We start from the raw sequence: 14,329 nt of genomic DNA, 5'->3' as shown, positions 1-14,329 counted from the left end.
TGTGAACTACAAGGTCTGCAGACTTTGTACTCTACCATATGCATATCTTATTTGCTTGACTACATTTAGTCTGTAAGATAAACTGGTGCTTTTTATCCAAAAACCCATAGAACAGAAAAAGACCTTCACACAGAGTGAAATCAACCTCATTGGTGCCATCATTGGCGTTGATGAAAAGCGGGCTCCACCCTGGAGGCAGGGACTCGCTGTCTATGCCGTAGCCGTGGTTCTGCGCCGTAATGAAGGCCTGGCCCGTCATCACATTCAGCACCGGCTGGTTCTGGCCTCTGGGGAACCACAGAAAACACATATTTCCTTCTTTTATTTGTTTTGGATGCACCCAGGTGACAGGATACACAGTCCTACAAATGGTGTCACACTGATCAACTGGTGGTGGCAAGACAAAGATGTGCTGCAATTCTCCCACAAAGGCTGGGAAAAAGAAGACCGCAAGCTGGTAAACATGGTTGTAAACAATGCTGGATTCAAATATGTCGGATTTGCAAATGTTTTATGAGGAAGGAAATGTACTTGACACGTTAGGATACACACAATGCGTTTTGATGAGTAACACTGAATGTAAACAAGAAAAGTCTACAGGGAACATTTATATCTCTATGGGGATTCTTTAAGAGTGAGCTTATTGTGCCTTAATTATGCTTATCTATTAAAGAGTTCACCTGTTGCCCATAGGTAGCTTATATGACTGAGCTCCTGCAGCCAGAGCAGTGATCTGGTTGCCCATACAGATCCCAAACACCGGCTGGGGACGATCACTCTCCAGCACCTTCACAGGACAAAACACAAACAAAAAAATATTTTATTAAGGTACGCTGTAGATCAGGACTATTATCTAAGTCATGAAAATAAAAAATGTGAAATGTTGTGGATAGCTGTGTACTTGTTTTACAATATTGTAACTTCAAGAGTAAACAAGGCCCCTAAATAATATGAAACAATATGAAAGAAAATAATATGTAAAAGAAAGAATAGATTTACTCTTACGTGTAAAATCCTTGCTTATGGGTGTGATATTCTAGCTGGGTCTTTGTAGCAAAGAAGACTACAACATGCAGCACTGTAAATAACTACTACTCTTTGTGGTTAAATCTCAAATGTTGCACAAACAATCAGAAATATGTAAAGAGCACCATGTCCTACCTTGCGGACATTGTGGATGAGTGTCTTTGCCAGAGACGGATCTCCTGGTCCGTTGGAGATGAATAGGCCGTCGTATTCTAGAATCTGCAAGTCCTGATCCCACGGTACGAGGTGGACCTCTGCACCCCTCTGCACATAGAGACATACAGAGCATACAGAGACTCTCTGTAATCTTATGGTATTGCTTAATGGTCATGTTAATGTGAAGACACATAAAATAACTTTAAATTTGACACCAGTTCAGAATTCATCCCTCTAGTTGTTAACATAGCTGTTACATGTGGTGTTATTGTAAATGACATCAAATAAACCCATGTCTTAAATGAATGCTCCAACTGTTACAGATCTGATCTGTCTAGCCAAAATCTCCATACAGTCACTAAATATAACAAATGTTTGCTAAAGTCTAAAGACTCCAAAGTTCCTCAACAATTATAATATTAGTAGCTCATTTTGTCCGACAAACTATCTTCAGCCTCCTTAAAATAGCAACATCACCATGGCTTTTTATGGACCAAGAAGTGAAAAATTGCGGTTACTAATGCTGTGAACGGTCAGACGGCCAGACACTCATCAACAGACCAATAAAAGGGAAATAAAGGAAGGAAAATATTTTTTTTCTAAACAGACAAAACAGACTGCTGTAATAAAAGCCTGCAGGCTGCTTTTCATGACTTACAATCACAACCAATTACAAGCTAATATTAACACTATGAATAACAACAAACCATCAAATGGAGCATAAACATAAGAGAAGCTGTCTGATACAGCTGGATGAAACAAACAAACTACAGGATGTTTTTTTTTGTTTTTTTTGTAGCTTGTTAGACCCAACATTACCATCTCATATGTTCTTGGTCAGGTTACAGAAAACGTGTTGACTTCCGTTCTATACTTGCGCAGAAGTCATTCTGTATATCATAAAAACATAATTTCTAAGTGTGTAAACTAATGAGGATGCACACTCAACAACAACGATGCCATGTTTTTAGCCCGTCTTATTTTTCCTCACCTTAACCAGCAGGCGAATGATGTTATGTTTAATACCACAGTCAACAGCCACCACTTTTATTGGGTTTCCTTTTCCAAAAACTTTGGTTTCCTGCAGGGTGGAGGGACACAGAAAAGAGAGGTCAACACAATTTGTTGACAGAAAAAAAATGTATGTGAGTTGGTCTATTGTACCAGGCCTATCTGGTATAATGTGGAAGTTGAATATAATAGTAGGCAGCAGTTACCTTGGTTGAGACCTCTTCTATCAGGTTTTTCTGGTTGGGGTCGGATATCTCAACAGGCTGCCCATCAAATTCAATCTTCCCCAAAGCTGTGCCCTGAGGAGGAAATCACAAGCAGCGAGTAATCAAACAATCTATAAGTAAAAGAAGCATCAGTTCAGACCTGTGCGTTTACAGTACCTTATCTCTGATTATCTTGGTCAGCATTCTGGTGTCTATTCCAAACAGTGCAGGAATCTTTTAAAAAGGGGGAAAGTAAAATGTGTAAATTCACCAGCAGCAGAGTCAAACTCTCCTCTCTGACATTACACCAGATATTTGTCCATTTGAATCCAAACCTTCTCTTCTTGTAGCCATTGTCCCAAAGACTTGACAGAGTTCCAGTGGCTGTACTCGTGACTGTAGTCCTGAACAAGAAGACCAGATACCTAGAAACATCAAAGCACATCACCAACTTTAAAAAAAAGGTAAAAATAAAAAGCCACCGAGTAGCTCAGTCCATTAACTGCATAGGTGCGTTGTTTGATTTAGTCAGAAACCAAAGTATTGGATAAACCAAAATTTTTACTTGATGATGGCTGAACTGTAGATGAAAAGTTAAGGGGTCACCAAAGTGATTATAATTCATCTACAGGGGACATGAATATCTGTACCAAATTTTGTGGCAATCCAGTTAATAGTTGTTGAGACGTTTTACGTTAAAACCATAAATGTGAACCTCACGGTGACGCTAGAGGAAAAGTAAATCCATCACAAAAGTCAGTGGGGTTCATCCTCTGGGTATCGTGAAACCGCTGGGTTTCCTACCTGGATGCGGTCTGACTCCAAATTTTTTCTCAGGCCCAGTTCATCCAGCTCCTCGCTCTTGGGTATCCCATAGTTTCCCACAATAGGGTAGGTCAGGGTCAGGATCTGACCTCTGTAGCTGGGGTCAGTCAGGGCCTCAGGGTACCTAAAGCAGGGAAACAGCAGGATATCATGATGCGGTGATGATGAAGCACATTGTCATGTCATCGACTCTCTACGAAGAGAGAAAATGCAGTGTAACTTTGTCTTGTAAAACTAAATGAATACTACACTTAAGATGCAAGGTAGTCAATCTCAAAGCATGGTTGGTATTTTAGTATTCGTATTAAGTGCACACTTTTGTCTTAAATCTAACGCAGTTCCACTTATCAGCATGTCTCCTTCCTTCTTACCCCACCAGGCCAGTATTGAAGACGAGTTCCCCAGCTACAGAGGCATCATGCCCAAAGGAAAATCCTTTCATCCTGGTGCCATCCTCCAAGACCAGGTGGGCCGTCTGGGCCTGGGAGTTAAAAGAGAGCAGGCAGATGACAAGATAAATCTCCCACAAGAATAATGCATTCTCTTTATATGAAGCAAGTTTGGAAAGACCAAAGGCAAAAGTTTGAAATAGATGTGTTGGAAGACTTTTGAGTTTAGGAGTGATGGCAGCCAGTGAGACTCTGGGACTTCATGCTGAAAGTGCAGGACAATGTGAATTGTGCTGTGAATGCTGAGACTGACAAATCTGTTCTTCTCTTCTGTGTGTATGTGTGCTGTGTGATTTTTAGCCAGTGGCCATCACAAGAACTGGGACAAATTAGTACACTTTTCCTCTCTTTTTAAAGAATCACATCCTCAAATACATCACAGATATATATATATAACATGCTTACATATTGATATACAGTTACATTTTGTGAAAGTGAGGTGAAGAGAAAGTCAGATGTTGTGTTTTGTGAGTTAATATGCAGGAAGTTTTACTTGTCTGCCCGCACACCAAACTGCATTCAAAATCCTGCAATTTACTGCAGTCTTTCATAACAGCACATGCAAATAGGTCAGGCAAGTAACTTAATACATGTTATTGAATCATATGTGAGCTCCTATCAATTCGGCGTAATGAAAAACCACCAGAGAGAACTTCTAACAATACAATTACAACTTTTCCATCTGCTTCACGCTGCTACCTGCAGCCCACCATGCTGTTTCTAACGCATAGTGTTTTAACTATAACTGGTAGCACAAAGGTTGAATTGCATTAAAATGAGAACTTTTTGTTGTGCTAAATCTATGCCGAATATAGGAGTAGCTCTTGCTGTTTTTGAAAAACTGCTTTAAGAACCTGTTATATGTTTGTATATTTGTGTAAAGGCAAGAAATCGCAGAAATTGTAGATATTTCAACCGGATTCGGCATGAAGTCCAGAAACGCTCCTTTGGGCAGCACTTCTGAGGAAGTCTTGCAAATGTTTGTTTCGTGCATTTTCCCTTAAAAACAACATTTTTCACTCTTAAATAATTTTCTTACCTTGACACTAAAAAGTTGAGTAGTTTGTCTCAGCCACGTGTTTCCTGCTCTTCTGCCAACTTGTCTCAGAGTTTTAATGACGCTGCTGGCCAACAGGATTTTTGTCATGTTATAGCTTCAATTAAGTAGCACCGACGTGAATGAGAAGTTTGCCGAAATAAAAAGGATTAAAATATTTACACTGTCTAACAAAACTGTACAACTCTAGGCTACGTGTGAGTTTTGTTTGGGAGACAGTTTCGGGTGAGTTTTTTGGGGCCGCTCCCTCGTGCTGTTACAGAGGATGTTGTTTTCCTCAACGCACGAAGCGCACAGCGTTCTGATTGGTCGACAGGAAAAACGCTGACTCTGTGTTAAACGAGGGATGAATTGGGATTCACACCTGTTTAACATTTCGAAACACTACACATGATAGTAGATGAGGGCAATGAAGCGTTTTGCAGGCCAAACAAGTTTAACTCTTTATGGTGTACCAATACATTAACCCATCAAATTGTTATATAGGTTATCCATAGTTATAGTAAGCCTACTAGTTTATTTGTATTAGATAAACATTTATTTTAGCTGTGTTTTTTTGTATTTAATTTGAGCACCATTATAAAGGCTGTCTTGAAACTTCAAATAACTTCATTTTTGTCTTGTTATTTATTTATTTATTTTTATTTTTATTTTGTCTGTGTGTTTTCTTTTTTTCTCTTTTTCTGAGGTTATATTTAGGGCTGTTAATCGATTAAAATATTTAATTGTGATTAATCGCAAATTAATCACACATTTTTAATCTGTTCAAAATGTACCTTAAAGGGATATTTGTCAAGTATTTAACTCTCTTATCAACATGGGAGTGGGCAAATAAAGCTTGCTTTATGCAAGTGTATGTATATATTTATTATTGGGAATAAATTACCAACACAAAACAATGACAAATATTGTCCAGAAACCCTCACAGGTACTGCATTTAGCATAACAAATATGCTCAAATTATAAAATGGTAAACTAAAGCCCAACAGATAACAAGAGCTGTCATTGTGTCAGTGTGCTGACTTGACTATGACTTGCCTCATGTGATTATCATAAAGTGGGCTAGTATATAAAGGGGAGACTCGTGGGTACCCATAGAACCTATTTTGATTCACATATCTTGAGGTCAGAGGTCAAGGTACTCCTTTGAAAATGGCCCTGCCAGTTTTCCCTCCCCAAAATTTAACCTAAATTTTAAGCTTTATTTACGCTCTTTCACGACTCGCTAGTATTACATGATACCGATGGATTCCTTAGGTTTTCTAGATTCATATGATACCAGTATCTTCACTCTAGCTTTAAAACTGAGCCTGCTACAACCAAGCAAGTTGCGCTAAAGAAATTAGTGGCGTAAAAACTAATTTGCGTTAACGCGTTATCATCATGTTAACTTTGATAGGCCTAGTTATATTGTCACGTCATCATATTGTCACGTTTGTTGAGTGTTTTTTGCCTGTAAGAAGGGGAAAAAACTGTGCCTTTTTGAAGAAAATGTTCACATACTCTTTCATTTTAAACTGCTGTCTTTCATCCTGTTTCTATCTGATGCTGTAGAAAAAGTGCTACATTGACTACTTATTTAAAAATTACCACACATGAGGAAATATTAATTACAGCTTACATTTTAGGACATTGAAAAGGAACTAAAAGAAAGTGCATGCCGAATGACAATGAGTGCACCTTGCTTGCATCAAACTTGTGTGTAGTGCTTTCAGTGCAACAAACTCTTTTTTTCTGAAGCCAGTTGCCTGCAAAAGAAAAGGCACACTGACCACGGACAGGCTGCATGGCGGTGGGATTAGAGTGCTGCGTGTATTTGCTGATCACTGCAAGACCGGTCCTCTGTGGAGAAGGCTGCCTGACTGCCACTCTGCTGGGTTCAGCAGTCTGAACAAAGTGGGTGTGAGTAATAGGACTTCTGTGGATCAGGAAATACCACCACACTCCAGAAATTACACATGTGCTCTCTGTTGAACTTATGTCACTGAATTCATATACATTTAAGCTCATTACCCACCCATTCATTTCTGATTTTAATAGTTTTGTGTAGGTCTTCTGCATTTGTTTAAAACCCATTTTTTTAACTTCCCTTTTGTCTAAATTCAGTCTGTCTCCTCCTGTTCAGTAGATCTGTGGAGCACTGGTGACATCCAGTGGTAACGTGTGCTAACAAGGTTCAGAGGGATTTGTAGTCAGTTAACAGTCTTGTAGTAGTGTGCTTGCTACATAGGTGAAAGTGCAGCTCCATATATATATGAGTTATAGTTACAACTGAGAGGCCTCTCGTATCGTTTAAATGCCAGCGTGTGCGGCAGAAGCTATAATGGCTTTACTGTTCACACGACACCTACACTGAAGTCTACATTTGTATGTTTATGTCACATAGGAAGTGTTGCATAAAAGTGAAGGACATATCTGCATTTACACTACAAAGTATTTATTCTCTGCTAAGTACCATTACTCTTATCACTGATGAGCGTTTATGCTCCAACAAACTACAACATTTGCAGAAGTATTTTTTGTTGAACAAAAGACTGAACAGAAGGTCACCAACCAGGTTAAATATAACAGATACTAAACCAGTCAAACTGTAATGGGTCCTTATGTGTCTGTGTATAATTTACTAAAGAACTGTACTTAAGTACAATTTTGAGGTACTTGTTGCTTAAGTATTTCCATTTTCTGCTACTTTATACTTCTTCTCCACTACATCTCAGATGGAAATATTGTACTTTTTACTCCACTACATTAATTTAGCTAATACTTTATACATAAAAAAAAAATACAGTATGATATGCTTTTGTGATATGATGCAGTGATGTACTACTAGCCCACCCAGTAGTATATAAAGTATTTTAATTGACCCCAAACTGAAGGATGACAATATTTGTGTAAGTGATAAAAACAGAATAATATAATATTCTATAAGACTATATACTGTAAGTGATATGAGTACTTTTGATACTTTCAGTACATATTGCTGATAATACCTCTGTACTTTTACGTAAGTAACATACTGAACTTGTAATGGAGTATTTTTAGACTGTGCTATTTGTACTTTTACTTTAGTAAAAGATCTGAGTGCTTCTTCCACCACTGACGTTTGTCTAAATAAATGGTATACAATGAAGTCCAGGCTGTTTAACCAGACTGATCATGATGATTGTTACTACTATTATGTCCTGCAGCAATGTAAGTTTTTATTAGGTTTATAGTGCTGCCCATCACATGCATTTTTTTGGACTTTTTGGGATCTTATGTGACCACATATACTAGATAATATTCAACATTTGATGCCACTTTATACCTTTGCAGGAAAACAAACGTAAGAAATACAAATCCAGTCATTTGCCCATTGATATTATTTCCATTCTCGGGGTAAAAAAAGGGTTTGCAAGAGACCCACCAGTGTTGCATGAAGGGGGAATATGTCAACATAAACAAGAGTGATTTCCTGCAGTAGAATAAAGTATAAACAAAGATGAAACAATTGTTTCTCCATTGTCTCCCAATCCCAGACATAATTCAAACACTTTTTTTGTAAAAGACGCAACAACAGCAGAGTTGTAGTGAGGATTGAACACACATACACTATCTGCAAAAAAGACTTTATCTCCACACATTTTGACCTTTAAAACTGTGTAATATGATTATTAATACCCAAAGCTTATCATATGAAGCGTTTAGGCTATCATCCCAGGCTTCCTGCTTACACTATTATAAACTCAGCACACAAACTTATTTTAGCTTATTTCAATGAATTATTTTCCATTTCAAAATTTCTATTTTCAAACAGTTGTCTCCTCAAAAGGCAGCCCGGGCTACTTACTGTCAATGGTGGAACATTGCTAGGTGATGATTGGGAGAACATGAGACGCCTGTGCAATGTACTGTATGGCCCTTTATTACTGGGAGTGCTGTGATTAGCTGCCCTCTGAATTCCTCCACTGATTGGCCGGGGTGAGGACTAATGAGCTCCGGTGTCTGTCCCAGGCGGAGGGACCCCCACATTGTCTGCGGTTTCAAGAATGAGCTTCAGATGGTGACCGAGCTTAAGAGGGGACGTGAATAGACAGACAGGCTCCCTCGCCTTCCTCTGTGCCAGGTTTCCAAGCATAGTCTCAGCCCTGAGGTGACAGAAATAATGGACGGTTGTTTCAAGGATCTATGATGGTGTTTGTTCAGTACAGGATTAGAGTAACGTACCAGTTTGAAGAAATTGGCACTTTATGTATCATTCTAAGCCAAGATAAGGCAAAGGGTTTGACATTAGACACAAAATAGATTGAAGAAGAGAATGAAATTTGCAGTGCAGTACAAAATAAGAGAGTGAATAGCCCCTGATTTAATCTAACAAAAGGGACTTGTAAACAGAAAAGCTTCAAGCCTCCATTTAAAAGAGTTGGAGAAGACTTCAATCTTTTTGGCACAAATGCAAAAAACACTGCTTCCACACGCCTAGACTTTAACTCAGGGGTCATATGACTTGAGGGATGTGGATGGTAGTGATGGCTCTGAAATTGGTTCGCAAAAGGGTTCATTTCTCGAGGCTTCATCTGGGCTTCATGTGCAAACAAAACCACCTGTTGGTCAAATAGTGTAAATCAGGCAGATATGTGGCAGGCAGTGGTTTAACCAGGCAGAGGGCAGTGAATGTGCTTGTGTAACTAAAGGAAAATGATAGATGGGAGACACTTTTCGTTGTTATTCGGGAATAATAAGTTCTCAACTGTATTTCGGCTTCGGGCGTCTTCAATGACGTCATCGGTCTAAAACGATACAAGCCTTGATACGCGAGTTGGGATGACAATGAGTTGCAGCTGCTCCACCTTTATAGTTTGAACCTGATTTTGTTCTGTAGCAGCACTCTTTGGCTGGATTTTACATAGTAGTGATACTAGCAGTAGTAGCGGTAGTAGTAGTATTATCTGTCCTTTTTCCTGGACCAGAAGTAAGCCCAGTTCTAGATGACAAACCTATACAAATAGATATGTAAAATGATTGTCACCTTTTGTTATTCCATTCAATTATCCTCTCAACTAATCAAGTTAATCGTCAAAAGGGTCTATAATTATCACAAAGTGGTTCGTGGGTACAAATAGAATCTATTTTCATTCCCTTTTGACCTCATATCTTGAGGTCAGAGGTCAAGGGACCCCTTTGAAAATGGCCATGCCAGTTTTTCCTCACCAACATTAGGCGTTATTTAACCTCCTTTGTGACAAGCTAGCATGGCATGAGTGGTATCTAATTTCATATGATACCAGTATCTTTACTCTAGCTATACATTTTCAAATAGATATTTAAAATGATTTTGAAATGCTTTTAAATGCAACCTTTTGCTATTCCATTCAATTATCATTTGAATGAATCAAATTAACCACCAAAAGGGTCTATAATTATCACAAAGTGGTTCACTCAAGCCCCATTCAACTGTAACAGGGCTAACGTGTGTCCTATTATCACCATCTTTAGTATTGTACTTTGCTCCCATCCTGATACCGCGTCACAGTATATGTGCTGTTAGGTTAAAAGAAGACTCCCACACAGACAACGTCACCATTCTTGTTTTGGATGATGGCAACTCCAGCGTTGTAAAAGGAGGACACAAGTCATCAGCTGGAGAAAGAGAAGGAGCAGACCGTCGCTTAAGAACACTATCGGATTCCCTTCCTCTGTAGTGAGGTAGTGTCCCCAGGAAAAAAGGGCAGCGATCGGCGCTTTGTTTAGCCTGGCCCTATCTAATCCCTGTGTGGCTTATGAGAGAGAGCGAGAGAGGGAAAGAGAGCATGCATCAGCCCCTTTAAGGAGCCATGGCCCCCGCTCTTAGAAATCCCAAGAAACTTCACACCTCTCTTTAGGGACTATAAATAGTCTCCATCTGTGCCCCCGGGCTCAGTTACAGCCTCATACCTTTTGGCATGGTTGGAGGGCAGGGAAGGAAGCACTCAGGGTTTGAAAAGGAGGAGGGGAGGGGTGGACAGAACCAGAGTCCAAAGGCTACTCTCTAGTCATCACACATGGCTGACTGGGTGACCTCTGCTGCATTTTTTTGTGGCAAAGGAAGTCCATCGGCGCTCCCAGTCATTCCCTTCCCTACAGCAACTCTCTCGACGTTCCACCTCCCCGTGGGAGGCGAAACGCCAACGACCTGGGAGCACGCGGCATCTTAGGAATCTTAACACCACACAGCACTCATCGCATGATTTTTTTTACTCAAGCTCAGGTTCTTCACATTTCATTAATCATACTTAACGTAGGGGGATCTCCCCAAGGTTGGGACAGGCCCTGTGTCTTCAAATCAGCTGTCTTTCACACAACCTTAATTGTATAGCTCACAGTTTCATGGTTGATGTTTTAGATTTTGTTTTACATTTCTTTATGACAATTCTGTGAACTGAGGGTGAATTGGAGAGATCACTAAAATTGCATTGCAGCAAGTGGGCACAAGTGCTTCAGATCACACCGCCATTCCTGAGAGGAGACTTTTATAGCGCATGTCCTGAAGCAAACCCCCGCCGCCCGCCTAAGGAAAAAGCTAGAGGGTCAGGAGGTGACACAGATAGAAAGACCTCTCACATCTATCTATCCTTCAATCTAAAGTGACACAATCCAAGGAAGCGTCCTTGTCTTAGCTGATGAAAATCAACCACGTTTTCTCTGCTCTATTCCATTAACATATTTTTTCATCCCTGCGTTCGAGACCTTGTAGCCCGCAGCATCCCTCTCTTAGCTGCTCATGCAAATTAGGCGAAATGATTTAAATAAAATGAAGAAGCCGGCTAATAATAGTGTTTTGTTTAAATGCACCTCATGTGTTCTGTTCCATTTTGTGCTTCCCATTACTGTTTGCTGATGCTTAAACATCCCAATTTCCCCATAGTGTTTACTGATGTTTCATCTCATCTTATTCCCATCGGGCACAAAATAATTTGTGTTTTGATTGTGTTTGAAACACAGTCGTGTGGGGAGATTGAAGTTGATAATCTTTTAGGTAGCATGGACTTTTTTGCACGCACACACGTTTGTTGGCTCAACTCTAATGTTATATGACTGGTTGAATTAGAAATTGTCTGAAGACGCACACATGTTGGCCCCAAGTTAGACCAGCTTGCCAAAAAAAGGAACACAGGTCAAGTGAATATCAATAGCTGTGACAGCTGTCATTCATGGTCTTGGCCCTATTTATAGATCAGTATTGTCTGAGCTTGGAAGAAGGAAGACACTTCAGCCTGTTCTCTTTCCCAGGGCGTCAAATACCAACGCTTTGTCACAGCCGTCTGCGTTAGATACCGACGCACAAGGCACCCTTTAACAGCGGTATGAGAAGCACCGGGCTTTCCATTAACTACAATGTAAACCCATCCGCTTTGAACACTCATGGAAAGTGCGCTGGGAGTGTGGCGACGTAGATTTAAGAGCAAAAAGACACACACTATGCGTGTGGGAGGGAGGGGAGGTGGATGGGTTCAACAAATACAAGGCTTTCATTCAGGAGACCGCAGTTCATGTCCTGTGCATTACGTTACAATCAGCTGATCGTTTATGATCGTTTTGCCTTTTTTATTACTGAGCTTTAGTTTAATATCACTAATCCATTAAAACTGGGTCTTTGGCTCTAAACACTGAATTTAAATTCACGCAGGTTATAGCCATGTCCTCTTCCCAAACGTGCTTTATTTTGTTGGTATTCCAGATGTCACTATACAAATGGAGGAACTACTCCCAGTTCATTCCGGTCTCACAGGAAGGCTTATGAACAGAATGATATTACATGAAGATTTCTCATGTCATGAGGACGCATTTTAGGCTCTTCATGTGTCATTTGCATGCAACAAAACTACGACAACGTCTGCAGTTGGGTTTAGGCAATAAAACCACTAAGTTAGGTTTAGGAAAAATGTCATGGTTGGCCTTAAAATAAGCACGCAAACTAAGTAAAACACATTCGGAAACAACTTAACATAAGTGCAGAAAACACTTCAGAAACGTCACTAAAAAACACGTCACAAATGTCACAAACATCACTAATGTAACTAACCAGACCACAACATGGTGAAATGATGTGAAATGAATGAAATTTGTTCTCCTGTCTAGCATGCAGACAAAGGCTTTACTAATTGAAAACAAAAGACAGAAAACACAGCCACTGTCCCATGGACCTTAAATTGAATTTCGTCTTTCCTCATCCTGCCATCATGAAATGCCAGCCCGTTGTCATTCCCAGGGCATCAAATACAGAGGCTTAGTCACGCCGGAATACCAACGCAGAAGGCATCTGTATGAGATGCACCGGACTTTCAAGTAACTACAATCTAAACCCATCCGTGTCAATATTAAACGCTCAAAGAAAGTGCACGGGTAGTGTGGTGACGTAGTTTTAAAAGTGAAAAAAACACACATCAGGGCGTGTGTGAGGGCTGGTGGATGGGTCCAACAAACACAAGGGCTTTCATTAAGGACGTGTGAAACCAGCAATGTGTTTGTCTTTCAGTTCACAACGTAAAGATTCATTTTCACTTTACAAACATAATAGGCTAATTTTAAGCCAAACCATGTGTTTTTTTCCTGAACCTAACTAAGTAGTTTTGTTGCCTAAACCTAAATAAGTGTTTTAGTTTGAATTGTGTGTTTGCTGCGACCGTAGTGGAGCATCATAGTTTGACACACTGGGCTTCCCAGTGAATAAGAAAGTGACGCAAATGTGATGAGTTGGGATGAGAATGTGTTGCGATGGCAGTGTTGGTCACCCAGGTTGTTTTTTTTAAATAGAGCTTCACATGGCATGTGTCACTGTTGTGGCCTTTAATGTGCAGTTGAAGCCCCTTTCACCACTTTAAAAGACCTGACCTCACACCTCCAGTATGGCTTTTCCCAAAGGAGCGGAACACTGATGATGAATAAGTAAAGGGTTACATGCCTATTCAGGAGAAGATGTTTATCTTCACTAATGTGATTCTTTGAATGACTCAGTAACAGTACACTAAAACATATTTAGAAGCCTGTTTGTTCAGGTTGCTGGAGAAAACGTTAACCTAAAATGCCCCTAAATGTCTGAAATGGATTATTTGACTTCACAAGCAACTCTTTCTTATAAGGTATAATTCACACCAACAAATAAACTTGATCTGTAATTTGTTTGTTTTCACTCACTGACCTGCTATCACATCCTAATAAAGCCCAACTCCTCCATGCTGCTGAATCCATTAAGACTCTATAGTGGAGCTCAGATTGGACTGCAGCACAGGTGCAGGAACTGGGGCAGAGTTTCTATAGGGGGCGGGAGTGAAGGGAAGTCAGACTTCGGAGAAGGTGCAGCGGGGTGCCGGGGGTGAGCCCTGATGACAGCTGAGGGACTGAGGCTTTCTCTGGCTTGCCCTCATGGAGATGGGGTCAGTGAAAGCAGGGGGGTCTGCTGTAGGGTGGAGGAATTTCTGCAGTTCCTTCGTCACCAGGCCCTGTCATGGTGGTGGGGGCACGGCTGCACCGCTGGCACTAGGAGACAGATATAGACAAGAATTAAGGAGACAGAATTTGCACTCTTAGCCTTGTCTGGGTTACTGGCATCAGCAGCTGAAAGCTCCACTACGTCTCCATCG

General features: G+C 40.3%; 1 protein-coding gene across 2 annotated transcripts in view; it reads right to left on the bottom strand.

Annotated features, from left to right (window-relative positions):
* cps1 (carbamoyl-phosphate synthase 1, mitochondrial) overlaps positions 1-5,069 on the bottom strand; it is a 53,866-nt gene extending 48,797 nt beyond the window's left edge. Inside the window, exons 1-11 of one of the 2 annotated variants that reach the window (XM_037790014.1) lie at positions 4,893-5,068; positions 4,713-4,794; positions 3,596-3,705; positions 3,204-3,348; positions 2,735-2,824; positions 2,577-2,633; positions 2,400-2,492; positions 2,174-2,263; positions 1,162-1,290; positions 681-787; positions 146-287 (exon numbers count right to left, since the gene is read on the bottom strand). In XM_037790014.1, the coding sequence (XP_037645942.1) occupies positions 146-287; positions 681-787; positions 1,162-1,290; positions 2,174-2,263; positions 2,400-2,492; positions 2,577-2,633; positions 2,735-2,824; positions 3,204-3,348; positions 3,596-3,666 (924 nt within the window). In that variant the 5' untranslated portion in view covers positions 3,667-3,705; positions 4,713-4,794; positions 4,893-5,068. Of the gene's footprint in view, positions 1-145; positions 288-680; positions 788-1,161; positions 1,291-2,173; positions 2,264-2,399; positions 2,493-2,576; positions 2,634-2,734; positions 2,825-3,203; positions 3,349-3,595; positions 3,706-4,712 lie in introns of both variants that reach the window. The other variant, XM_037790013.1, reaches the window with a different exon arrangement.
* Positions 5,070-14,329: the final 9,260 nt, after the last annotated feature.

Source organism: Sebastes umbrosus, chromosome 13, assembly GCF_015220745.1.
Source record: "Sebastes umbrosus isolate fSebUmb1 chromosome 13, fSebUmb1.pri, whole genome shotgun sequence".
NCBI lineage: Eukaryota > Metazoa > Chordata > Actinopteri > Perciformes > Sebastidae > Sebastes > Sebastes umbrosus.
This window is presented reverse-complemented; position numbering and strand designations above follow the sequence as displayed.